Genomic DNA, 27,980 nt, shown 5'->3' on the forward strand with positions numbered 1-27,980 from the left:
AGCCGAGCGTTGACAAGCATTTCATCCCAGCCAGGACACGAACCTTGGTCTGCCGCGTAGAAAACGAGCATTCAATTCTACACCATGAAGCTATTACCGCAGCGCGTAAAGCGCCGTACAAAATAACAGAAAGAGTGGCTACATCACCTCTGAAATATCCGGCACAATGCGCCGCTTCACACCGGAGATCTCCGAGGCCCGCCCCGCGCTCGCTAGACACCACTATACAGACGGCCCAGCTAAGGTTCCTAGATAAAAACTTGTTTTATCTAAGGACCTTAGGTCCCGCAAAAGGCATTCAAGCTGGACCTCGGTGGCTTTGCCTTGATGGGGTTTCTAAATCAACGACGGAGAACAGGCTAAATCAACACTAAGTAAAAATTTAAAAAAAAGCTTGCTTGCTGTTAATATGAGCACTTTACCAAAGCTCTGTACAGATGAGGGGAACATCTTTAACAACAAAAAATGGGTGTACAATTCGAGGAAATGTCATAAAAAAGTGTTTATCCTAGTGACAGCAATCTCTACATCAAGCTGGCGTCTTATCACGGTGATGAGGTGACGGATAATGATGATATCTTGATCGTGAAGTTGATCATGAAAATTGCTTAAGAGAGAAGACATCAACGATAGAATACAAATATTTCTCTATTTGTAAACTTGGAGGCAAGACGTTTTGGTGGCATCCACGTATGTACGCCATTTTTTATTATCATTCATTGCTCCTACATTCACCCCAACGGCATTATTGTAGAGGAGTACTTATAAAAAATGCACATAGAATCATGCATGAAAGCCAAAATTACAAATCATATGTTACACCAAGCGCAAATTTCAATAAACAGGCCATACGGCGAGAAAAATAGGCGAGTCACAACTTCTAATGACGGAGTACAAAATATACATGAACAATAAATTGTTCACAAAATATACATACATACAGTACAAAATATGTATAAACAAGATATAAAGGTCGGTAGCTATATCACATTCTCAAAATTTAATGTAAAAACGAAAGCAGCAAGGTTGATCAGAGCTAACATTCAAGCTGAATCATCTCATATGGCGGCGAATGCACGGCCTAAGAACTTAAGCGACGGTGTCATTATTAGACGTTTGGTCAAACTTCTTCGGCAATACCTAGTTAAAGCCACAGGCATGGACACGATCAGTATACTGGCCACAGCTGGGCACATATGTCATTTTAGTTAATACTTCGGAAAGCATTTCTTGAGGCGGCATTGTTTTGAACGGCGGGCTATACAGACATAATAAAACAGCACATGTCGTGGATTGCACGCTAATCTGAAAGTGCCTGTTCTTCAAAACTATCCAATGTCAAATTGTACAAAATATTTGCACTTTTCAGCGCTCGAAAATCAGTCTAGGTACTGCTCGCACCGGTTCAGGAAGCGGAATTTTTTAGCAACAATAGATTTATTTGAAAGCAGATTATGTACATCATGTGGGCTGTAACTAAGCTCAAACAAAATTAAAACAAGGCAACAAGTGCAATGCATGCTAACGGTGTCCACTAAGCATGAAGTCTTTAAGTTCGCACACTTGAAATAACTTCCTATGACTTTTTTTTGAGCAAACTATAGCTTCAAGACATGTATTCCTCCTGTGAACAAAAGGAAACAGCCAGGCGTTCGTCGCTCTGGCGTTTCCTTACGCACCAAACGCACCAAAGAAACGACAGTGTCCGAAGTACTGTGCTCGGCAAGTTTCTAGTCTTGAACACTGCGAATTGCTTATTTTGATAACGTTGCTCACCTGAAATGCACGCCCCACGGGCCTTTCGACAGCGGCGTGTAGAATCACAGCAGCTGTGAAGTTGTCGGCAGCTTCGTTACAGGTCTTCGTCATGGACGGATTCCGCACGAACGTCTCAATCAAAACCTACGCAGTCGAAGACTGCGTCAACATACCGTAAACAGTGGAGTCATTTCATTAGAAACATAAATGTTCCACGAAATTATCAAAATACGGATCGACTTCTCCGAAGTGCGACTTAGTGAAAGCGACGACACTTCCCTTTGTGTACGCATTTTTTTTTTATGTGCGCACAGGCGCTGCATTCACTGACTGCCTGTCCATCAATTACAAAACGACGCGAAGCTGCATAAATGCAAGGTTCCAAAAATATGCAATTCATTGGCCCCGCGAAGCCGCTCAACTTAGCATCCAGGTACTCAAAAACTCCCAATTTTGTTTTCAGCAAATCTGCTAACGATATTGTTTCGCTGTAAAATCTGTTCAGCGGCAACTGAGAAAGTTCAATGCTCTATTTATCACACAGCATGAGGATATCTTGTCGTTTCTTTTCTTTCTCTCGTTCATTTCAAATCTGCGCTTTTTGCAGCTAACCACATGCAACGTGCAATCGCTTAATGTTTCTTAACAAACAGGCTCGCGACTAAATTCCACCAGCGCGCCACCACACTTTGAAACCACGCGATAACTCATGACTGTGGAATCACGTCTTTAAACATCAATTTGCGCAGAAAATTGCTGACTCTCGATGGCCGTACAACTCCACTTTATTTTTTGTTGCCGTATTAATTTATTTGTGTGGAATAAATTTGTTCTTTATGCGGAATTGTGGAATGGTTTCACAACGCTCTGTTAAGGCACAGCCTCCGCTTACACCCCTGCATCGCGCAGCAAACTCAATTTTGACTTTCGGCAAACGCACATTTTACTTCACTTTTATATATATTTAGCTATGTTGAAGCTAAAAAGAACTTCTATAAAACCATCCAAATAAAACAGAGCTTCACAGAAAGATGGAGACGAAGGTATCCGAAGTGATCAACACTGCTCGAACAAGGAATGTCGCTGAGGTTAACATTTTGGCTAGGAGAGTTGTCTTCGTCCCAACAGCTTTTTTAAACGAAGCTTTTCTTTGCGAACGTCAACGATATTTCGGGACCGTGGGAGCTGCGTGGCTGTGCTGTCGCCGAATAGGCCAACCAGTCACAGCGGAAGAGGCGCGCGCGTCACTGCCGCTGGGTTCCTTCAATCACCACCAGATAGATCTGGTCCACGAGCATCCGTGGCAGCGGCGGCGCCGGCATTGCGGAGGAAAAGAAAAAAAATGTGGTTGATCCCTCTTATATAGGAATCGGTATAGAACACGAAAGTGAAACGTGTCTTCGCAGAAGTAGTGTAATGTTTATTGCACATTGATATATAATGTCTATTGGTGTTTTGTGGCTAAAGCGCCCTTAGGCGTTGATGCACCCACGCTGACGCCTGGTGGCACGTCTCCTCCATCACGACTACCAACGTCGATGACCATGAGCAACCGTCGTGCATATGGAAGCTGCACTACGCTGCACACGCTAGCACAACGCGAAAGACGAAGCACGTAACTGACACACTAATACAACGCGCAAGACAAAGCACGTAACAGAATCGTCACCGAGTCAAATCAGCGCGTACAGCGCGTCGTAATTGCAGCCTCCGCGATCAACTTCAGAAACATTTTCATAGCTAATTGCGGAGGCCACGCTCCGCTGTGCTGAGTACGGTGAACGCCACCTAGTAGTTGGTAGTGCTTCTTGATGCCAGCGTCCCTTCGAATGCTGGCATCGAGGCGTCGTAGTGCTGAGACCACCGAAGCGTTCACTGTCGGTGCGCGTTAGTGTCATAATGCAGTACTTCTCTTTTCTGCTCGTAGGCGGCGGCACCGCCCCGAGCAAGAGCGCGGGTACACGGAGGAGTGTTAGATATATAAGGCGCGTCTGTGTAGCTCTCTGCAAATGCGTTTGTGGCGCAATGGGTTAAACGCTCGGCGATCTATCGTCGCGGACCGAGAGGTCGTGGGTTCGATTTCCAAATTTTGCATGTTTGTGGAACTTTTTCTTCTGGTTTCTTTCTTTGTATTATGTTCGTGTACATTGTAAGAACGTCATTCCGTATTTCCGTATGACGTATTTCCGTGACGGAAATACGTCAGTGAAGTCTTGGTGGACCCCGGCATAAAACACTTTCGTGTTAAAAAAAACAGAAAGCTCGCCTTCGCGGATCCGCGGCCGCACGGTAATGAGTTAGTGCACGCTTCTTGCGGATAGAAGGGATTCGAATTGGCGCTACGTACGCATGCCTATACTGCCTCTGAAATCGGGATGCGTTCAAGGCGTCCGCCCTACTCGCTAGTAGTCTGCAACTCCGCTTAACAAAAGGCTCGGTATAATGTGTGTGCGCCCACGATTGTGTGCGTGCGTTTACTCATATTTCGACTCAATGCACTGACACAAAGCTTCGCTGTATATAGATTCCAACTCGTTGGACCTGCTACATTATTATATATATATATATATATATATATATATATATATATATATATATATATAATCATATCATAAGAAGCCAACAAACATTGACACCAAGAACAACATAGGGGAAATTACTTGCACACACTAATTGAATTAAAGAAATGATAAATTAATGGAAATGAAAACGGATTAAAAGACAACTGTCCGCAGGTGGGGAACGAACCCACGTCTTCGCATTACGCGTGCGATGCTCTCACCATTAAGCTACCGCGGAACCGTTTTCCCATCGGCTTTCTGGGGTATTTATTTTGTACAACTAGAACTAACTCTGGGAGTGTTAGCCAGCGCCACCACGACAAGCCTAGGGGCGGATGTAGAACATCCTTTCTGCCGCAGGCGTCACGAGCAAGATATATATATATATATATATATATATATATATATATATATATAGCTTTTAATAACCCACTTCACCCCTCCCGCCAATTACAGTGAAAAATAATCCGGTGTGTAGAGCAGGCTGTAGGAAGCCCAAACGTTAAAAAAAAAGATGGGCGTTGCTTAAACCTATAGTTGAAGTCGATCAAAGACAATGTCTTCCTGAGCCAGTTGTGGGTGAGCATGGGCTGGAGTCGCTGCGCACGGCACTCTATCACGTCACCTCTCGCGTGATGGCAGTAGGAGGAGCGTCGAAATACTTGAAGATGTTTTTGACTCCACACACCTATGGCAACGTTCTTCTTTCTGGGGTTTTACGTGCCAAACCAGTTCTGAGTATGAGGTACGCCGTAATAGAGGGCTCCGGATTAATTTTTACCACCTGGGGTTCGACCCACATAGTTATACTGTAGTATCTTCGGGATCGGCCCATGAAAAAGGCTAAAAACCCACATACCCGATACGGATAAGGGAGGGTAAATCGCTAAGGAAGACTTTGTCATCAAAAAAAGGGGGGGAGGTGAAGGAGGTTATTGTGATATAGAACAAAGGGGAAAGCTTGCAATCAAACGTGCTTCAATTCCCTGCTGACGTCACTCCTGTGTTGTTTAATTTTTGTGCCTTCGTGGTCCCGATTTTATTTCACCGGGTTTTTTTTTTCAATTTTATTTAATTGTGCATTTGTTTCCTTTGCTTACTGCTGACCTTGCTACTTCCCTGTACGTATAGTTGCAATAGCTATTTAACATTGCTTTCTTTCGTATGGTTTGCTTGAGTGCCTTTTGATTTATTGCATTTTTCTACTGTCCTAAACTCCAGAGATAGCCCCCATGGGCTACATTTTGTGCAATAAATAATTAATTATTTAAAGCTACAACAATTGACCTCCAGCTCCTGCGGTGTGCCTATAATTGGCTCTTCTTCCGGTAATAAAAATAAGAATACGACGCCAAGTCTAGTCGAAGCAGCGAACTCTCCACCCTGCGACCCAGCGACGTACACGAAAAACACAAATTTCTTCATACATGAATGAGCCCGCGCACGTGGTTCATAGTAGCTAGTATATAGGCAATTATTAAGCGCTAAGCAGTAAATTTTCGCTCATGTGCCAGCGCGCGAACCAGCAGGAACAGTGAAGACGTGACAGGCGAAAGATTCCGATGTGAATCTGCCAAGGGATACCCTATCACGCCCTGCCGATAGAATAACTATTTAACAGCCGGATGCTGATATCACGTGACGGTCTCTAGCAACTTCCTTGAATCCATTTCCTTAATTACAGTTGTGCTCTAGTATTAGGTCATCCTCTCTAGCATTCTCCCTCGCTCAAACATCTCGCACAACAGTGTCCGCAGATGTCATCGTCTTAATTATTGCGCCGCCACACGTCGTAGTGGCTTCTTCTCAAGATAGTGCTGCTGTTAGCACTTACGTTAGGCCAATAGCGTTGTTGGTTTGAGCGTCAGTTTTAAAGGTGCTATGGCCCCATGTTCCTAACTGCTTGAAATTCCACTATAAGTAAGATGGCATTGCAAGTGTACTTCCACTACTCGTAATGGGCGCGTGAAGAAACTGCTTCATCGCGAGGGGCCGCCTAGAGTATCCGTGAAGATATATTTGCCACGGATAGTGACGCAAGCAGCTATCTTTCCGAAATGTTCCCAGAACACGCCGCCGATTCCTCAACTACCTCGGCAACGAGTCGGCCGAAGGACCCGTAGTTGACGGAGTGGGTGAGCGTCTGCCGGAACATGGGCGGCTGCAGCACCGTCATAGGCACCAGCAGCGCGTGTAGCGACTCCAGGTAGCGCAGCCTGGTGTCCAGCGGATCCGCGAACAGGGGCAGCGACAGGTGGTCGAGCCTGGAGCCAAGCGCTGCCAAGCGACGCTCGGTCAGAGCGCTCGTCGTCTGCGCCACAGAGCCAAACAAAGTGTGCCGGGCGTTGGCCACCGGAACCGACTCGTACAGCGCGTCAACGATCTCCTGAAAGAACAAGCACAAGGGTACGTATGCATGTAACCTGGCACTCCCTACACATGGTGTCCTAAATTACATGCCGCAAGTTTAAAACGAAGCAAAGCCTCCTATGCGAATTGAACCGACTGTATCGCCGTCAATATGTCAATAGGAGAATTAAGTTCTTTGCGGCGCACTAGCCTTATTGTAGAAACTTCTTCCGCATTAAAAAAAAGCCTGCGAAATTTAAAATTTCGCAAGCTCAACTGTAGTTGACGTCTACGTAGTGCGAAGCATTCACGATTTGTACAGAACGGTTGTATGAGTAATGCAACTGTTGTGGAGCGAACGATTATGTAGAGATTACATGTTGTAGGTGTTAATATTGCGTAAGGCAGAATGTTTGTAATGACAAGATATAAAATAAAAGCAAACTAAAACCCAGTGGTACATACCCAGTCGCCCCTGTGGCATACAATTTTATAATTCATTATCACCGGAATCGGCCCACCAAAACGCCGAGATAACCCGCCCGCCCGTGAAAACGTGGCTCAACTCGGTGAAGAATGCTTCACATTAAAAATAAAACCGTAATGCGGATGCTTGCGCGCCGCAGCAGAGCGACAGAACCGATGAAACAGCCAACTGTAACTGCTGAAATTGAGAACTTAGGCCGCTCCCCACGAGTGTGTAGTTCACTGCTGTAACTGAACACTGTTCACTGCTATGCAAGCTCTGTGTAAATATTGAACGGTCAGTGCATGGTGCATACGTGTGTATAGGTTGAGCCGTCGTCCTGAGCATATGATGCAGAATACATCTGAAGTACACCGCAGATCTAATCGAAGAATACCTCGATTACTATTCTTAAAACCAACAGTGCCATATAAATAGATAGAAAGTAATTTGCCGAGGCAATCGACCTTCGGAGTGCCAGCAACACGCCGCAGCAAGGAGTTCTTCGCTACAACTCTCGCTGTCGGTAATAGTGGTCACAGACTGGTCATATCGTAATTTGGTCCGGAAGTGCAACGGGAACACTTCGACCAATCGTATTACATAGCTCCCCGAGGAAAAATTTCCCGTCTTGTGCCATTTAGACAAGTGTTCACATCAGAAGAGATTAACTAAGAGAGAGAATAAACTTTACTGTTGCTCTAAAAAGGAATCTCGTTGTGAACTGTGTGAGTCACTCGGGACTTCCATCTTCTAGTCCAAAGCCACCAGAGAGACCGCCGCCGCGCAGGCTCAGCCTGTAAAGGCGAGCTGGTCCTCCAGGACCGGGTTGGTCAAGGCTGCCTTCCAGTGCTCCAATGTGGGACTTTTGTGCGGAGACACTGCCGGGTTACGTTGGCAGGCTCACGTAGTGTGGCGTGGTGTAATGTAGCCTTATCCCAGCGTGGGCATCTAGCGTGGTGAGCGGTAGGATAAATTTTGTGAAGTATATATAGGCACGGAGAGGTGCCTGCCTAAAGATGATGCTAGAGCATCGCCTGTTCATTGTTGAGCTTAAGGTGGGGCGGAGGATATTGCCTCCTGCTGCCCCTTACGTGCTCCAGTATTTCGCCGTGCCGTTGGGGTACAGGAACCGGTAGCCACGCCTCAGCTCCCGCTCGGTAAGTGTGGCCTCGAGCGATGACGTCAACTGTGTGGTCCTTAAGGAGCTCCGCATGTCCTTGTGCCCATGGTATCTGATTTTCGACTCCAGGGCTTACACCGTGAATGAGTCGCATGGCAGTTTTGCTTAGTCTTCAGTTGAGATAATTCCTGCGGGCTTGCTGCGAGTCGGCGATTGTGGTCAAATACTCTCCCCGTGGGTTGCTGATATACCGCTAGAGCAGCAGCGGCCTCTTCAGCCTCGGTAGGTTGGCTATTTCTGACAGTGGTGCTGGCTATTTGTCTGCAGGTTGAGTCTACTGCCGTAGCGACAGCCACTGATCTTCCAGGATAACAAGCAGTGTCCACATATACCACGTCCGCTCTGCCCGCCAATCGTTTTATTGCGATAGCAATTATATGGACACTCCAAGCCGATTTCTGCCATCGGCGTCGTCGTCACCATGAGGTTCTGTATAAAGTCCAAGGGCGATAAAATCGTCGCCGCACGCTATATGCTGTATGTCTACCGTCGCGCGAAAGGCCGTGGGGGATGGGAGGGGGGAGGGGGCGACGTGCTGCGGCACCAACTGCGTATCTTGCGACCGAGCGCAAGGGGAACTGGCGACTCAATCTCGCACGCGAGAGGAAAGCGGGAAGGCAGTGCGGGAGGGAGGAGGTGCGGCTTCTATTTTGCCAGCAACTGCGCACTTGTACTTTGTGCGGCGGCGGGCGAACGCGCGCACCGTATCTTGAAAGCGATCTGCACACGGCCCCTAGATTTGTATGCACTGTGATTTCGTCGCTTCGTTTCCGTTGAAGCGATAGACCGCGCGAACATTCGCTCACTGATGCAGCTGCGCTTGCTCACGCCAGCGTTTTGACAGTGGTTGTTTGCGGTAATCGAGTGTGGCCTATTCGTGTTTGCTTGTGCGCGCTCACACCATGCTTGTTAATTCAGTTAGTAAGCGAATGTGTCCCAAGTTTATACAGCTGATAAAACTACTATCCTTACTCCATATAGCTCTCACCTAATTTCCTATCGCAATTGATGCTTCGCCTTTCGGGCGAAACTGCGACTTTTTGTAGACTCTTGGCTCTGCCTTCCCTTCTACCTTGGTGCAGTACCGGGTGCATGTGTCATGGAGTTGGGAGGACAGTGCCCTAATTTTGTCCAGGACTGATGTTCACGGCGCAGTCTCGGTAGCCGATTTTCTTCATCTGAGATCTGCTGGTCTTTCTTAGTGGGAACCATTCAACTTGGGAGATGAGCTGCGCGTCCTGATGTCCTAAGTAGTTGTTGGTGACGCCGAGGTCCGTCAGCTTGCTCATAGAGGTCCGCTTGGGGAGACCCAGGGCCACCTTATAGGCATTGCGAAATATGGCCTCTACCTGTTAGCTTCTGATTGAAGGAGGTTCTGATACAGCTGACTGTACATGGCCCTGCTGACGACCAGGGCTCGCACCAGCCTCGCCGTATATTTTTCCTGAAACTCTCTTCAGTTATTTGTGACTGTGGGGATCATGCGAGTCACGTGGGTCGTGGCTGCAGATAGGAGTCTGAGCGTGATGTCTATTCTGTGGTTAGACTATAGTCACATGGCCAGTATTCGCAAGGTCCGGACTTCCGGAGTGACCTGCCCATCAAGCGTAAACTCCAGCTAGAGAAATTTGTCGATCGTCTTATGTGTATTCTTATTATTTCGGACTTATCCGGTGGGCAGGCTAGGCCACATTCGTTGGTGTACTGATTCACGCAATCCGCATATTCCTGCAGCCTTCAATTTTAACGCGACAGCGTTAAGGGTCCCGTGTCGCAGAAAATCCAGCGTCGGCGTCGGTGTCCGTGGCGGAAAAAATCACCCCCAACCACTCCGACCGCGCAGGCCCTCCGCGTGGCGCAAGGTGGTACTGCGTGAGCAAATCTTTCCGAACCACCGCGACCGCGCAGGCCCTCCGCGTGGAGCAAGATGTTAGTGAACAAAACTTTCTCACAGCGAAATCCGTCAGGAAAATGGTAAAGTACGACTTAACCATAACCTACAGACATGATGGCGTCGGACTGTTATCTGAATTTACGAGAAAACATAATTCTGTTACGAGGCAACTGAAACACAAACTCCTTTTGCCAGAATTTCTACCAAAGGAGTTGAAAAAAGCTTGGGTATGCTACTTGCGAAAATCTTATTCGGATGGCGTTCGCATCCGCGGCAGGTTCGGGAGCCTACATGCAAGCGCTGTTTTAACAGCGCTTGCAAAGCAGCGCTTGCATGTTGGCTCCCTACGGCAGGTCAAATTGGGACTTGGCCGACCTAATGCGTTTTGGACACGCGCACATGTCGGGCAATAGCAAACACTTAATAAAATAATTAAAAAGGTGCTAGGCCCTTCCCATTTTAATATAAGACGACTTATATTGCCCCTGGAAAACGTCTTCCCGGCAATGCATTTCTGTTTAACAGTGAAGCCGACTTTAAGGGGATTGTGTAAGCTCGGTTTTTGTAAGCTGGCTTTCTCGCGTTCTGTGTTGCGGTAAAGCCCACTGAAGGAAAAACGCGATGCGAACGGGGCCCGATAGCGCTATCGCGTTCCACTCTTAAAGGCGAAGTTTAAGCGTCCTCCAATTTTTCTCCCAGCGAGCCCTCACTGACCCATACTGTGATGTCGGCATACACGGCGCGGCGATTGTCGGGGATTCTGTCAAGCCGTTCTGGAGGTCTGGACATGGCAAAGTTGAAAAACATCGGTGAGATCACCGCGCCCTGAGGTGTGCCCCTGTTAGGCATCTTGATGATGTCGGACCTCAAGTCACATGCCAATTATGGCTGCTCCATTCGTCAGAAAAGCCTTGGCATATCCGTGGATCTTCTGACAGCAGTCGTCGACTCTGCCCTTCATGGACTGCGTCGTGGCTCACGTTGTCAAAAGCCCCCTTTAGATCGAGGGCCATGACTATATTTTCTCAGTGAGATGGTGGCCTGGTCAAGACTTCTTCCTCGAGGAGAAGAACGACGTCTTGAGTCGACAGATGGGGGCGGAAGACGAACATTGTCTTAGATAGCAGATAGGCCTTCGAGATAGCCCTGGAGTCGCGTGAGCTACACTCACTCGTAGAGTTTGTCGAGGCACGACGTTAGTGATATGGGTCGCAGGTTCCGAAAGTCCGGTTTCTTCCCAGGCTTGTGGATGACCACGATTTCCACTGTGTTTTCCCTCCTGAGGCACCATTCCCGCTTACCGCAAGAATCTATGTGAAAACGAGCAGGTCATGTGCAGGGCAGACCGTAATGGAAAGCTAATAACAAAAGGACAGAAACAAACTTTGCCACTGGTTTTCATTTTCACCCTTCGATCATGCGTGGCACTGGTATTATTCATTTGCAGACTACGAGTTTCAGGGCTATAACCATGTTTAGTGACCGCTCACTTCAAGATAACGCATGCAGTTTCAAATATTTACACTTTAGTGGTTTCTTACTGTTCCGAGTTCATGCCTAGCTACGACGGCACAGCCACAGACCAACGAAATTCAATCACTCACGTCTTCCATAGGCAGCATAAAGATGGTCTGGATGGTTCGCAGGCTTTCTGCCACTTGGAACCGGCCCGATGCCTCCAACAGCTCGGCCATCTTGAATGCCACGTCGTGGATTACCACGTCCGCTGCCGCAGATGTGCTGGCGTTCGCCGCTGTGTCCGAAGCGCGGGCATACGCAGATACGACAGCTAGAGGCATTTCGCGGTTAACCATGTTCATGCAGTGCCGGGAGCGTGTGTCTTGTACCTGGAAGACCATAAGAAGTTTCGCAAACTTTAGCTGTCTGGATATGAATATTATCTTCGATGGTCTGGAGAGTGCATATTCAGGGCGTCTCAACTAAGTGTCCAACACGTTTCTCAACAAACAATGACTGCAAATACAGACCAGCCCAAATGTTGGTGGCCCAACTAAATATCCACACAATTTTCAACTCATGACCAAACGGTCAATCCAGTTTACCTTTACGTTGCTGCATTCTGTGTATTTTATTTTCAGTACTTTTTTTGTTGTGTTTAAGAATTTTTTTTTTTTACCCACCGCGCTTTTAGAAAGTTGTAGGGTGCATGGGAAAGTACTAGGAGAAAGTGCGTCGGGCTAGCTTATTGTCGTCAAGGCAAATAAGCTAGAAGCAATGTCAGGAAATGTTGCGGCATCCTTTCTTGAATTAAAGGGGCGTGTCTTTATGTAAAAGCAAGCTAAAAGCGAATCAGCGGAAGCACTCGCTTTGTATATTTGTGCAGCACGCTCGACAACTTTCTTACCTACTCCCCGACTCCTTTGTCACAAAGCAATTGATGAAATCTCGGTTAGTTACGCAAAATGACAAACCAAAACCACCGATGACAAAGATTCAAGGAGACTCGTGTATTGTAACAATACATAGTTTTTTTTTTTTGTTTTTTTTTTTTTTACACTTTCGCCGTTCGTAAACTGCCTTCAAACGCAGCGCTGGTCGTCATGCATGATATGACGCGAGGCGATTTCCTCCAGTAAATATTTCTCGATGTTACGTTTATACTCGACTAAACATAGCCAAAGAAGCAGAAGCAGCACTGTTGTTGCCTTCAAAACGAAAAATGTCTGACTTTATGAAGGTTGTCGCGATGGCCTCAAGCAGATCGCTCCCCATAGTGTCGCCTTAAATATTGTATTGCCTCTAAATTCCTATCAATCCCATAGGGTGAATTTTTTTCATTGCCTCCGATAAAATTGTCTTTAGGGTGATCACTATAAGCGGTGGGGTGGGCATAATTGAAGAGCACCGGGTCAGTTCAAGTTTTGAGGCAGAAAAATTCAGCTGGCGATATGAGCAGGATGACACCTATTGCAATGACGAGAAGGATAGCCCACCTCGACCTCATCGAGTAGAGGTGTCACGCTGACAGGGGCGAGCTTGCGCAGTAACGAGCCATGCGGCCATCACTGAAGCGTCGTCGGTCATTTTGAGCACGAAGTACTCGAGCGCCGTCAGCAGCGTCGATGAGTCCACAGAGGGTGTCACCTGTCGGCCAGCGACCTGCGACGCCACCTGGCGCCATGTCTGTGCACTTATGTGAGTGCCTGACCAGAGGCTGCGAGCAATAGTTTATAGTTATGTATACGTACGTTTACCTATTACTTATACATTCACAGGCAGTGGATATATGATAACGAAAGAACGAGAACACTCGACGAGAGAGTCAGTGAGTGACTTTGACTTTTTTGCTACGAGGAAGCATTAGTTCTAGCCGCTTTCTTGTCTCTGCCAGCGACAATATGACCTTGGCGCTTTCTATTCTCCAAGTAAACGCTCATTTTGCAGCAGTACTACTGAATGCTTACGCATAAAAAAAGCGTATGTAAATGACGTACAGAATTGCGAGTCGTATTACTGAACCCAGTCTTCCCTTTTTCGGTACACATCATCATAATCTCTCCTCAGTGCATCTTTTTCTTTCTGACTTAAAAGCTTCTAAAGTAAACGACTCTCTCATAGAATATGGTTGGTACAAAAGCGGGAACTTCCGCTCTATGTTCTATTTTAGGTTTTTGAGCGTTCCCCTGTTCAGATTTGTGTAAACTGTATCATGACAACTTTGGATGCCAACCAGCGTTGACATTCCTATGAGTTTGCTGTCGTCGCGTAAGCTTGCTACGGGAAGTTTTGTACTTCATGAAAACTATGTTCGCAACACATTAATAACGAATAACTTATGTGCACTATCTTAAAAGTACAATAAGTATGAACTGAGATGAACTCAACTTAATTGGCCCACGTCTTATCGAGCAACACGTTCAAGGGTGAAACACAAGAACTTCCCAAGAAGCGCCTAACAGTGTCACTTTCACTGCTGCCAGCATGCCTTTTCTAATTTGAGCACTGTGATATGGTGGTACGACCTGTCTACTAATTTATAGCAATGACAATGACGTGAATAAAGCACAAGTACGGGCAGCTACGACCGAGTTGGAAAGGGCTTGAATAAACCGATAGAGAAGGAGACGGTGGTGACGGCGTCGTCTCACCTGGTGTTCGAGATGAGTGCACTGAGCAGGCGATCTGCACTGGCGACGCTTCGGACGACACTAAAGGCCTGCTGTCGACCCCCAGGCCAGTGAAACCCGGCCACCACAGTGACGAGCGCGTCGTTGTACGTCTCCGAGCGCTGCAGTTCGGTTCGAGCCTCGAGCCAGTTGGACAGCTCGTCACTGCTTCGCAAGGTCAGCACCAGCAATCCATTCGGCTGCGCGGTCACGATTGAAAGCGCGTACAATCTTGTGGGTGCCCGCAGATTGACGAATACACGTACAACAAGAAACCATAGACGTAGCTACTTCCCCCCTCCCCTGTCAGAAGTGGTGGGGAGAGGCTAAGTAGAGCATTTGCCCCCCCCCCCCCCCTTCACTTTTGAAAAAGCGCAACATGTGTGCACACTGGCAAATCCAGCAAAATAACATCCGAGGCTAAAATCTTTCTCTTTTTTTGGTATAACGCTAAGGTTAAATATGATTTTTTTATTATTATTACATATCCCCTATGTTCGCTTTGTCAGCTAGGATTGTCTTTCTGGCCACGCCTTCACGCGCTGGAGCAGATGACGCTCGGCCAGCCACACTAAGCAGTTCCTTGCTGTGCGAGCCGCCTGCATTGTAGAGAAGGCTGTCGCTGAGCAGTCCAAAGCAAGTTTCATTTTACGCCACTTGCATCATTATTTGTTTGTGGGGCCGTCTAACCCAACCATCTCTTAAAATACAAAATCAACTTTGCTTTTGTTTATAATTTACCGGTCAGTAATCAGTGTTGCGATTTTAGCTATTTTGTCTCTAGATTTAGCTAAATTTACTGACAATGTTTTCTATTTATTGACTGGCGACTTTGTTTAACGACGTTTTAGCGACTTCATGGTTAGAAAAGTTGCTTCAAAAATAGCTTCTAGAACGGAGTTTGTTAATCAAAAGCTACCTGCAAGCGGCCAAAACTCGCTGCACGATGCATAGGCTCCGTGAACATAATGAAGCAGCGGTTTCCTTCACGTTGCGATTGTGCCTCATAGCACAGTAGTCATCACAGATTTCACATTGTGCTAACAAAATTTATTTTATATTAGAGCGAAGCTGTTAAGGGCTAGTTCCCCCAGGATTGTGTCCGCGTGTAGAAAAAAAATCACCGCATATCCACGACGTGAATGATGATGAGTGGGCGAAGTACCGGGGGATCATTCGGGTAAACCAGAGCTACGGACGAGAGAGAAAGAGAGCGCGCGCCGCGAACGAACGCTCTTGTGCACCGCAGCGCCCCTAGCTACGGACGAGAGAGAGATCGCGCGTCGGGAACGAGAAAGAGAGCGCGCGTCGGGAACTAAGGCCCTTGTGCACCGCAGCGCCCCTAGCTACGTACGGACGAGAGAGAGAGCGCGTCGGGAACGAGAGAGAAAGAGAGCGCGCGTCGGGAACGAACGCCCTTGTGCACCGCAGCGCCCCTAGCTACGGACGAGAGAGAGAGAGCGTGCGTCGGAAACGAGAAAGAAAAGAAAGAGAGCACAGCTGCGCCTCTAGCGGGAGCGGCGAGTACTAGCGTGGCTACAACGGCGCGACGGGGGACAAGGCTCGACCCTAAGGACCTTCGCCCCTAAAAACTATCATCCTCACCATTTCGGCTCCATGTGCATGGCGGTTTCACGCCAGTTGGGCCTTAGCACAGGTGTCAAAGCGGATGACTAGCATGACTGATAGGTCATGACATCAATAACATCATATGCCCGTCAGTTACGTCACGATTAATGATAATAAAATCCCGTGTGGCGCATACCCGCATTGTATATGCGTGTATGAGCCAGGGACAAGAAACAAAGGAAGCACGTAAGGAAAGGAAGAAAGAAAGAAAAAAGAAAGAAAGAAAGGTGGTAAGAAAGAAGTCACGTGTGGCTCATACCCGTGCTGGATATGTGGGTATGAGCCACCGAGAGCATGAGCGGGAGAGATATCACAGGATCCTGGCGCTGCCGTGCAGTGTGCCACGGCTATGAACGCTGTGGCTCATACGCTAGTCTGTGACGATGGGGCGGACTTGGCGCAGCAAACGCACTACTTGGCCATCGCGCCGGCCGAAAACAAGACGCCGGTGTCCTTGCTCTTTGACGAACATGCCAAAAGACGCTCAGCTATAATCAGTAATGATAATATATAAATTCACTATAGCAATATTCGCTACAGTAGGTCCACCATAGTCACAGCTTCGCTGGCTTCCATATTCACAGTAGTGGAAGGGACTCTTAATTTTTTATTTAATTAAAACAGATTTTAGTATGTTCAAACGCTTCGGCCGCTGCAGTATCACTAAATGCAATTATTTGGTGGACGTTCGCAAGTGTAGCAGAGCATTAATTTACGAAAACCAATTGGAGAATGTTTTATGTTCAGAACATTGATTATATATTATATATAATTTCCAGTACTTTGCGGAGAAATGGATTGGCGTTCCAGTTACTTTCTTAACAAAACGTCGTTTTATGCATTGAAGCACAAAAGTAACTGGAACGCCAATTCATTTCTCCGCTAAGTTCGGATATTATTATCCTGAAAATGGTGTCATCCTGGGAATTCATTTGAAGTGGATCCGCCTTGCGAACTCCATGGGTAGAATTTGTAAATTGCAATATGGGTCATAATGTAATTAGTTAAAAACCTAATTAGTGCATTCTTGTTCATTAGTCGATTATGCGTTTCAATTTTTGGGCAAGTAATGTCCGCCTCTTCGAGTAGACCAGCTCATGAACTAGAAATCTGTTATCTGCCTCAGGCAAACTAAATATTATGGGCCATTCCACTCTGTTAAGGGGGATGACCAGCGAAGCTGTGTAGCACACGGCGCAGAGGTGACAGAATGGGGAGGCTGCGTATAGTCCGGACTCCCGAGGAGCAGAGCGCCTACGAATAGCGATGGCAGGAGCAGAGACGAGAATGGAATTGTCACTGGCAGTGCGCACTACACGCGGCCTCCCCCTTACGACAAGAAAAGTGAAATTCAAAATGGAGAATGGCACTGTGTCTTATATACACGCGCTACGGTGCCGCCGCCCGGGAGAGCGGCAGGAAACTAGGCACGCAAGCGGTTGGAACGCCGACAAAGAGAGGGCGGTGCGAACGCAGACATGACCGACGCGGGTCGGTCTTTTAAGCTAAGATCCGATCGTATTATGTGTTCTTACCCTTGTGCCTGCGACCTCTTTGGGTCCCAGGTGTGACAAGGGTAGTTCAGTGGTGCGTTACAGGTCATGGAGCCCACCACCCGAAGTCCACAGGTGTATGTGCCACTGCGCTTGGACCATTTCTGTACTATCACCAGGACCGGCCCACATCTTTGCACGCGCGAACAAAAAATGCATGGAAGCCTAGCCATAAACAGCTTCGCTATAATAATTTTTGAAAGTGTTCGCTGAAACACCCTGTATATCAGTGCCGTATTGTGTTCACAATGCAATTCAAACGTTATTGCTTTGTGTAGGGAGTTGGAGTCAGAGCAACGCGCCCTAAAACGGCTAATAGGACGTTGATAAGGCATCTGGTTTCAAAACGTTACACATACTTAACGCCGACGGCAGCTGCTACGCTTTGACACCGTCTCTCTCCCTATATCTCTTCCATCTTTAGCTACTCCAGCAAGGTGACATAACAACGAAACATGCCCGATGGCGTTACCAACGTTACCTAACTGTGACCCAGAACTTATATATATTGTAAATACCCGACATTCGGTGGGAATCAAAGGCATACAAGGCTGGTTATCTAAATCATCCTTCGGGGTCTTGCAAATGAGTGTTAATGGATGGCGCGGCATGCCCGGGCAAGGCGAGCAATTTTGTGTTGCGCAAGCATGTTTGTAACGACAACGGCGACGAGGACGGCTTGACAACAATGACCTGACGACTTATTTGTAGCATTCCAGCGAAGAAACGTCACATTGATGTTCTGATGCGTCCTAGACCAATCCCGAATGTAGTGCATTTGCGTAAACTGAGCCAATCACGTAGGTGGTGTAAACTATGTCAAATCACCTGTCACATATCTTCTCAATGGAGTATACCTGCCACAGCCAAGGATTGGGCCAGCTGGCGCGCTCTCGCTTTTATAAGCGAATTGTTTTTCTGCAACGTTGTTGCTTGCCGAGGGAAGGAGAGTGGTAAGGCTTTTATACACTCTTATCATGCATTCGCCTGTGGCCTAATGATTAGTGCATCGGGCTATATTGCGCTGCGGCGACCCAGTTTCATAGCCCCCCATCGGGCATTTAACTGCTCTTTCATTGAATACGCACCAAACAAAGCGAGACATTAACCACCCTGCCTGCCTACCGCTAAGTGCCTGGTAAGTGACAAAGAATGATTCGCATTAATGCTTACCTTTCGCTCCGGTTCGACCTGGCATCGCAACAGCGTGTGCAAGCCCCAGCGCAGCGAAAGCGCGATCAACTTGACGAGCAGCGCTTCGGCCTCGATTCGGGTGGGCGCAGGCGTCTCCTCGACGAATCCCGGGGGTAGAGGGTCCGGCGGCCATCCAAGTCCCAGTTGGCGGAGCAGGTCCGATAGCTTCGGCGCCGCGTCGTCCTCCAGCGAAGGAAGGCGCACGCACAGCTGGAACAGCGAGGCCGCCTTCTGCACGGCCGTCAGGTTGTCGCCACTGTCCTCGATATCGGGAACAAGCGTCTGCGCCAACTGCCGGCCGGCCTCAGCCAGTGCCCTGCGCCGAGTGTTGATGCGACCACGAAAACGCGTCGACGTACACTTTGTCGAGAGTACTGCCTCTACAAATATTATATGGAGAGACTTTAGCAGGGCGTCGCACATGCAGCTAGCGGCTAGGACGTCCTCCTCGCCCACCGCTCCATACACGGAGCGAGGGAGGATGTGCGCATTGAGGCACCTAACGTTACTACAGGAGCCTATTGACCCTTTTCGCAGTGCAGTTTGCTCTAGAGGAACGAGATGGCGCTTTCGGCGGCGCGCCATACGTTGCCTCAACGAATGCGCATGAATACGAAACCATTACTGCTTCTGCCCTGCTTCTGTGCGATCAACTGTCAGAAATGCAAATGTATGTTCGCTTGTGCACTGTGCCCAATTCATGCTGCAAAATGTGTAACGATAAAGGGAAGAAGTGAGCGGTAGTTCGCTGCAAAAAATAGCGATTCGCATTTTAAGGAATGGAATCAACCTGTGTCGCCGCTGTTACATAAGGACTGCCTGTGTTGCCGGCAGTGTTGCCAGGTTTGGCTATATATAGCCAAATTGGGCTACCGAAAAAAAATTTTGGCGTCGGCTTGGACGAGTTGGCTATGTGGCTATATTTGGGCTACTGAAAATCTGCCACTTGGCTTTGTTTGGGCCATAAGTGGCGCCCTAATCAACGCTCCAGAGGGGCTTTGATTGAGTAGAAGCAAAACTCAAAGGCTATGTTTCAGCTGGTTGAGCCGGCAGCGCGGCTTTGCGTGTGTGCGTGCGCGAAATGCCCTGCGCCCCCCCCCCCCCCCGCGCCCCCTCCATTCTCTGCGCCGTTTTCTGAGCCGGTGACTTTGATCTTTGATGGACTTACTTACATCGCGCTTCATCGTTAGACACCCGATCGCCGGGCATCGGGACGAGCCTGGGAGTAGAGGGTTTTTCACAGTACGCTGTACTAACATTGCTGTGCTCATAGAGCAATAAAATAGGGTCGGACGAACATGGCACCGACATGAAAGAAGTACGGGTAGATGACACGCTCCATGGCCATGGCTTCTTGGTGTACTATCGCGCCGGGCACAGCTTTCGACCTGCTTCACGTTTCTCACGCTAAGCTTTACTGCCATTTTCCTTTTCCTGCGAGATGAGTTTTTGTTTGTGCTTACATTAGAAGTTCATTTCCATAGTTTAGACTTAAGATCGAATCCTCCTCAGAAAGGAGAGTCGAACCAGGGGGAAGTGGGCCAAGTATGCGAGAAAGCATAAAAAAGAATGGGAGCAAGATTCCGAGCCGAAAGTGGGTCCTGGTACGTTTACTTATAGATGGTTTGCCCGTAACATAACAGATGCATGTACTTATTGTGCTAATATTGAAACATGTTTGCCGTGATGCCATCAGTGCGCCACGTCACACGAACATCACCCAGTGTGTTAGCCTAGCAGGTGAGATGTCGCGCTGCTGGCTCGAGGACGATGGGTGCATTCCCTGCCACGTTGGCTGCATTTCGATCGAGGCGAAATGTAGGAACACCTGTGTACTGAGATTTATGTGCACGTTAAAGAACCCCAGGTGGTCAAAATTATTCCGGAGTCCCCCACTGCTTGATGCCTCCCAATCAAATCGTGGTTTTGGCACGTAAAACCCCAGTAATTATTATTATTAGCATATCAACATGGTTCACTCTGACAGTAACCAGTTTTCACAGGATTACCACTGTTATCAATTTGTCGTTTACCTTTGCTCTTTGTGAGCCGTCGCGGCTTTTGCCATTTCGAGGGAGTTACCTTCAGGACGTGCTCGTCGCCGCAGAGGACTGCGTTCTTCTCACTGGAGTGCCGTCGTCCGCAGGAACCGTCGCTTACACCGATTGAAACAGCGAGTGGCATATCTGTTGTCTCTCACTTCTTCTAAACGCATGTTCTTGGCGCGCCTGTTGTCTCTCACTTCTTTTTAATGCATGTTCTTGGCCTAAGATGGCGGCCAGGTTGATGTAAACGGAAACTATATAGAGTGTGTCCCAGGTAAAGCGGGCCAAGCTTATTAACAAGAAAGCAAGATAGGAGGATGAGACAAATAACGCGAGATATCATAACTCGAAGCACTAGTTTTCGCTCATAAAAAAGATGCCGTGGGCGCGTCACTGTCGCAGACCGCTGGACAGCTGAAATATTTCTACGCCGTAGGCAGATGTCACGTGAGGGCTCAATAATGCTGAACATTATTTTGCGCTCACGTGAGCTAAAAAGCAGAGTTCGTAGTTATTATTACTGTATATAACTAAAAATAATAACTTAGTACTATCTGTCATAAAATAAAAGCACTATAATTTCGCTCTCTGTAGCGATTCGCTGGAACTTGATAGCTTCCGCGGACCAACCAAAAAGTTGCTTCCTCCATGCAAAAAGTTCTGTGTGAAAGCGTCATGTCGACCGTCACGGCAGTAAGGACATTTGGTTACAACGGCTTGTGCAAAAAAAAAAGGATTGCTGTAGTTGAATGTGCAAATTTATATACAAATAAAACTGCAAATAAAAATGGCTATATTTGGCTACGAAATATTTTGCTGCCTTTTTGTGTTTGGCTATATTTGGGCTACAGTTTCTCTAACTTTGGGCTACGCCGCCTCGTCCGACCTGGCAACACTGGTTGCCGGCCCTTTGCGATGCACGGCTTTCCTTGAGGATAAAAAAAAAGATAATTCATCCGCCAGCGCTGTATAGCTAACCTCCAAGGAGAGGACTTAAGCTCCGGAACGTCGGCACTTAAGAGTGAGTACCACTCGTTACAAAAGGAAGTACCACCACTTACTGACATAGTAAGTTTCTCGCGCGTTATCTACACTCATTCACACCTACTCGCACGCAAACTTACGCCTACCATATCGTCAACGTATCAATAATAAGTGAATGGGCGCACACTTGAATCAATGTGCCGAAGCATGAGAGATGGAGACTACACCGACAAGACACGAATGTTGGAGGCTGAATGTTTCGTGACTTTCCACAGAGTAAGTGAGGGACTAGCGATAAAACGTATTTGCTACAAGTTACCGCAAAGTACATGCAGAACATTTACACTCCAAGCTTTGTGTGCAGCAAGAACAAATCTAACGCAGCAGGGCACACCCGTGAGCGATTAGGCTGAAAAATAAACAATCCGATAGTGGCCGTACCGTGGAATCGAGGAACTTTACTGAGTCAGATACATGACAAGCCGCTGCTTCAAAATGTTTGCCAAATAAAGAACAAAGAGCACACTGATCCCGATTTAATTCATAAGCGGAAAGTTTGGACAGCATGGAATACATTTCTAGTCCCGCTTTTAGTACAAGCACCGTATACGCTGCTCGCACCATTTGGACAAGGCGTAATGAGCTCTGAAAGCACACACATGTCCTCTAAAGCTGTGGCCAACGCTTCGTGTCGTGCACACAGTCACCGTCTACGATATGCGCCGTAACGGAGGCTTGCTGCGTCGCACCGGCGTCACGCGCTTGCATTAAACATGGAGGCAACGGACCCAGCTGAGGCAAGGAATGGACGCGTCACCACGTGATCAAACATGGCAGTGCCCACGGGAGTGCCGCGAAAAGGGTCAATACAGTAACTTTATAGGTACCCTACTAGCAGCGGTTGTGTTTGTATGGGGTCTCAAGTACTCTCAAGTATACTCTTGGTAACGAACGACAACACAACTATACAGGGTGTTCATTTTTAAGTTTTACGGAATTTTTATAAATCGCCTGTGGCAGGTAGCATAATTCTTATCATTTAGCTTGGTTATTCGATGAGGTAGACATTAGTAGCACGAGAAATCGAAGCACATATCCGTGTCAATTGTCCGTGTCAAACATCGTGCGGAATATCATCGGGCGAGAAAGAAAGAAAACCCTATTTATATTTACCCACAATCTGTCCTTCCTGGCAATTAAGTACATAGTGAGAGTAGCACTGGGAATAATTTTAGTTAATTTTTAACGTATGGCGGCAGCTTGTCACACAACGCGTATAAGCTTCATGAAGAAACCGGTTATTTTCACAAATTATACATTCCATATCAGCGCAAGAAAAAAATACCAGGGTACTTGTTTGCTGTTTATTATCCTATATTGTGATGTTCTTATCGACAACATGCGGGTCATTCCATGAGGCAAACGTTTATTGCTGTATCATATGATACAGCATGCAGTTATGGGCTGTTCTGGGGAGGAAAACACAAATTTGTTTCCACGAGAAAGAACAAATATTGCGGCAAAATATAATGTTTCTATGGGCAATGCGGCTCCTTAGCACCATTACTGATGATAAATATGCCAGAAAATGAAATTTTCGGCAGTGTTTACAATAAAGATTGCGTAGGGCTTACCATATTCCAAGAGCTGACAACAACAGCAACAACTAATTCACAGGAAGAGGAAGAAGTTTTCTTTCGGCTGGCGTTCAGCTTCTAAGAGAACGCAAGCAAAATAAATTAACATTTTAATCAAGGTTTGTAAACAATCCGGCCTAGACATTCAAGCTATCAGTTAGTCAATCAAGCATGACGTATTCAAAATGTAAACTTGTACTAGTTGGAGCTTCGAGAAATACACTACTTTTAAAGCAGTGTTTCCATTTTTTTGCGGTGGTTCTGATATGCTTGCAGGTTTTCTGCAATTTAAATGTATTTCTGCATGGTCGTAAAGTATACCCTTAACTGCATGGTATATCATAATGACATACGAACACTCTGGCTCATAAGATTGCAACCATGCATTTCTTTTGAAAATTGAGATAGAGAGTAGAAAGGCAGTGAGGACCGATAGTGGAGATAGTTCAACAGTACCGTGACTGCAATTTACTCGGTGAAATACCGACAAAGCAGTGGCGCCAAACAGCTAACACTAGGAAAGTAGGCATAGAAAGGTTTGCTTTAAAGGAATCATGCCTTGATGGCATATAATTGGTACGATGAGGATGTTTAGGTATCGTTTGTTTTATCACTGGGTGTTTCCGTAGAAAACTAAGTCCAACAGCTAGGACGCAGTAAGGGTACGAAAGATGGTAACGCTGTCCTGCGTGAGGACTATTCACCCAGAAACCCAGCAGCACCCAACAGCCACGGTCGGGAATCAATTAATCCTGGAGTTTTACATGCCAAATCCACGATTTGATCATGAGGCATGCCGTCGTGGGGGACCCCAGATTAATTTTGGCCACCAGGGTATCATCTTTATAACGTGCCCCCAATGCACGGGACACGGGCGTTTTTGTATTTCGCCCCCTTCGAAATGCGTCCGCCCCGACCGGGATTCGATCCCGCGACCTCGTGCTTAGCAGCGCAACACCATAGCCGCTAAGCCACCGCGGTGGGTGCACGGTTAGGAAAGTCCGGGAGGGTACGTAAAGAAAGCTCCGCTTTAAAACTTCAGCAGTGCCATAGTCGCCCTCAGCTGCGATGTCTTATAAGAGGTCGGCATTCCAAAATGGTTTGTTCCGGTCTTTTGATCAATGCAAGCTAGTGCAATTGTGAGCATTCGTCTCTATACACTGTGGGATGGGTGTACGACAGTCACACAGAACGTGCTGAAGGGTCTCCTCGCGACCGCAGTCATCACACGAGTCGTTAACGGCCCGTTGGTCATTCCCGTGGGAAAAGCAAAATACTTATTTGTTTAGGCATAGGCGAAGTGTATCTTTAGGCATATCTGGCTTATATACCATAGCTCGTCAAGTATTTTTCCGCGAAAATGAAAATTCGTGCAGTAAGGGCGATTTTCAGCCAATTGAAGTGGTCATTGGCGATTATTTCTCAATTTCTGATGCTTGGCTCAGCGCTGACCACAACCGCAGCGATTGGCTCAGTGACCTTGGTGTTCTGCTGCCGAGTACGAAGTAGTGGGTTGGATTTCCGATTGCGGTGGCCTAAGGCAAAAGCGATCGAGCACCGATCCTTGGTTGCACGCTAACCAAACTCAGGCGGTCAAAATTAATTCATCAACTATGGCGTGTCTCGTAGCCCCTGTGCTGTTTTGTGCCATTAAACCCCACCAATCAATCAATCTTCTCCAGCAAAAGTTATTTTTACTCTAACCTCATTTTCTCATATACCATAGGTGGAGACAGTCGTCGATGAAAGACTCTGAAATACACAACATTCAATGGTTACAATTATTATTACAACAGCCTCGCTTTTCGAGCTCACCGACGTTAAAGGTGCTCTCGTGAAACCAAATGCGCAACGGTTCGTGAGTTTGCCGTTTATCACTGCGGAAGTTTGTGCAAAATGCCGTGCCTCCCTCGATATTCGTGGCACCTTCGATTCACTACGCGTCCGAAAATTTATGAAAAGACTCAAGCGGTGACGTGCTACGGCCGCCGAACTCGTGTTCCGTTTAATTCTGATTGCAGGGGTGGTATTCTGTAAGAGTCTACCTTATAGTGGACTGTCCATTTCGGCGACCGTTGATTCGCTGCTGCATGCTTGACGTGCAGGAAGGAGACTGGCTGGCACCTTCCTGCACGTCAAGCAGCAGCGAATCAGCGGTTGCCGAAATGGCGAAATGGACAGTCCACTATAGGTAGACTCTTACAGAATACCGCCCCAGTTGTACGTCTGGAGCCCTATGTTTGAGAGCCGCGCGCACGAGATAAGCCAGCTGGATGTTTGTCTATCGGCCAGTTCGAGCACTCATAATGGCTATCCAAGCCTACAGCGTAAATGTTTTATTTTTCGCTCTTTTTCGCTCTTTTTCGCTCTTTTTCGTGTGACGTGAGCAGGAAGCAGCCCCCGCGGTCGATACGGAAGGCAATCGCTACTGCACCACACTTGCAGCACATTTGGGTTCTTAAGTGCTTGTACAGTCCTGTTTCGGTTTTGCTGTTAGTGAACTAGTAACAATCATCTGGCTGTCATGCTGCCAGCACTGGGAAGCAAGATTATGATTGCCATGTTGCCATGTTGTTCAGTCCATTCGATAAAGTGTGTTAAGCATTACAGCGCACTATAACCACTATAACGTCGTCGTCTGCTGACCTGGACTGCACGTCGCGAAGCAGGTCGGCGGAATCCGAGTTTCCGCAGACGAAGCGCTCGAAGTCCGCACAAGGATCCACGGTGCGATCCATGGAGCGCCGGTAGGCCTCGGCCAGTAAGCGCTGATCACGTTTCCAAGCGAGGGCCTTCATAAGCAGGTCATGAGTCAGCGAGCCTTCGCCACCGGTGTCTGAGAAAAAGCCATGAAAGGAAAACAGAATTGATGCCGAGGTAGAGATAACAGGCGTGCACGTTCAACCCACACCACCTAAAGAAAAGCCCGGTTTAAAGGTTTAAGCCTCTGAAATCACAATAAAAAAAAAGATTAAAAAATTCGAAGGCTACCAGTTTGCTTCGCGTTTAATAAGTATAAGAAAACTGGGTCTCCGCCTACTCTGATGTCATCCAATCAGATTAAACCTTTCAAGTAAGACGCACAGCGGCCCGATTGACGTTCTTGCACTTTTAGTTAATCAAGATGCAATTTCACCTTTACCCTTCGTAAACCTTCTCACCGCACGTATAAAGTACGCCATAAGTGGAACTAAATACGCACACCTAATTTCGCATTAGCTAATGCTTATAAATATTATTTCCTATGAACAGTCGACGACTGGAATAAATTACCCGAACATGTCATATTTGCCAAATTTTCCAAAGTTGCTACAAAATTTCTTACGGTGTGATTAATTGGGGTTACATGAATGCAATAGCCATGCGTAAGTGATTTTACAGCCTTTTCACTGTTTTATTTCTAATAATTGCATTGGAAGTTCCTTTTCGTTCTGGCCTTCCTGCTTGGACTTTCTAAAGTCAGCAGTATCTTTTTAATTAAAAAAAGGAATCTTACTTGCGGCGTAAGCGATTTTAAGACTGCAACGTCACGATGAAGGGATACCAGCAGCTCCAATTACTTTTATTACATGCTCCGCGAGTGCAAGAAGCGATAACTTTAGGGCATATTCAATTTTGCGTCTTCGAATGGCATCGATAGATGTTGACCTCAAGAAGTGTTCAGTAAAGTCACTACAGAAAGTGTTCAACGGATGACGTTTTCGAGTTTCCACGTTTGCCCGAAAATCATTCGGTTGGCGCTTCCGACTCCTGTCCTCTGCCTTTGAAGTACGTAACGAGTGCTTTGTAATAAAAACAAATTTGAGCTGAGCGGTCATTTAGCTATACAAAAATTAAAGGTGTTTGTGGGAAATGGTATATGAGCAAGAACCAAAATCAAGGAAACATTTATACGAGCACTTGTCCTTCCTATGAATTTCTCGACACTAAGGCATATAGAACATGGAAGGAGTCGATGGAGGCCTAACTCACCCAGCTTTTTGCACGCGTAAGCATGACATCTCTTTCATGCTCAAATGAGTGCGAGCGCATTCTGAGCAAATTCAGCTTATTGATTCTTGTAGCTTCAATTACCATAATAATTAGAGCTGCAAGAATCGATACGCTTGGCCTAAAATGCATTAATTAGCACTCCTTCGCTTTCTGTATCAAGGAAGACATTGTAATTTCTTGCTGCGTGCCACCTAGTTTCCGTATGCCTTGTACGATGGTCTTGGATATATGCTTTCTGTATCTTCTCAAGTTTCCTTGCTAAACATTGCAAAAACTGTCGTTTTTCTATTGTTTAGCGTGGAACAAGGCCGTAACTGTACCCTTGTGAATATTCCAGGCTAAGCAGGACTACCGCGCTTTAATAGCGCATCCTTGTGCTAATCCCGATGAGGCCAGTTGCCTGATAAACGTCCAATTTAGTATACTACTTCCGTACCTCTGAATACGACGCTGAGCAGCAGGATCATCGCGCTTCCCAGGCCAACGATGGTGAGAAGCAAGGCGGCCTGAAAGCGTGGGTTGTCGGCCAGGTTGCGACGCTGGTTGAGTTGCGATTGCCGACTGACGTCATTCTGAGCCAACGCGACGCGATCGGTCATTCTGCCTG

General features: G+C 47.1%; 2 protein-coding genes across 2 annotated transcripts; both read right to left on the reverse strand.

Moving 5' to 3' along the window:
• Positions 1–1,671: 1,671 nt before the first annotated feature.
• On the reverse strand, positions 1,672–13,383 carry LOC119440677 (uncharacterized). The gene is made up of 4 exons (XM_037705567.2): positions 13,166–13,383; positions 11,816–12,058; positions 6,412–6,705; positions 1,672–1,902 (listed from the first exon to the last, which is right to left on the reverse strand). Exons 2-4 carry the CDS (start codon positions 12,029–12,031, stop codon positions 1,672–1,674), a joined length of 741 nt encoding a protein of 246 aa, XP_037561495.2. The 5' UTR covers positions 12,032–12,058; positions 13,166–13,383.
• Positions 13,173–27,972, reverse strand: LOC125943575 (uncharacterized). The gene is made up of 5 exons (XM_049663008.1): positions 27,810–27,972; positions 26,027–26,216; positions 18,694–19,030; positions 14,321–14,538; positions 13,173–13,386 (listed from the first exon to the last, which is right to left on the reverse strand). Exons 1-5 carry the CDS (start codon positions 27,970–27,972, stop codon positions 13,173–13,175), a joined length of 1,122 nt encoding a protein of 373 aa, XP_049518965.1.
• Positions 27,973–27,980: the final 8 nt, after the last annotated feature.

The sequence above is a fragment of the Dermacentor silvarum genome, chromosome 2 (genome assembly GCF_013339745.2).
Source record: "Dermacentor silvarum isolate Dsil-2018 chromosome 2, BIME_Dsil_1.4, whole genome shotgun sequence".
Taxonomy (NCBI): Eukaryota; Metazoa; Arthropoda; class Arachnida; order Ixodida; family Ixodidae; genus Dermacentor; species Dermacentor silvarum.

What these genes read in the sequence shown, in the direction of transcription:
- LOC119440677 (XM_037705567.2), bottom strand. Translation starts at nt 12,031, where the DNA reads ATGAACATGGTTAACCGCGAAATGCCTCTAGCTGTCGTATCTGCGTAT. An exon ending in TTATGCTGCCTATGGAAGAC is followed by an intron (nt 6,706 to 11,815) that starts GTGAGTGATTGA and finishes TTGTTCTTTCAG; the next exon opens with GAGATCGTTGACGCGCTGTA. An exon ending in TCGGCCGACTCGTTGCCGAG is followed by an intron (nt 1,903 to 6,411) that starts GTAGTTGAGGAA and finishes TCGACTGCGTAG; the next exon opens with GTTTTGATTGAGACGTTCGT.
- LOC125943575 (XM_049663008.1), bottom strand. Translation starts at nt 27,972, where the DNA reads ATGACCGATCGCGTCGCGTTGGCTCAGAATGACGTCAGTCGGCAATCG. An exon ending in CTTCGCGACGTGCAGTCCAG is followed by an intron (nt 19,031 to 26,026) that starts GTCAGCAGACGA and finishes CACTCGGCGCAG; the next exon opens with GGCACTGGCTGAGGCCGGCC. An exon ending in GCACTCATCTCGAACACCAG is followed by an intron (nt 13,387 to 14,320) that starts GTGAGACGACGC and finishes TATTGCTCGCAG; the next exon opens with CCTCTGGTCAGGCACTCACA.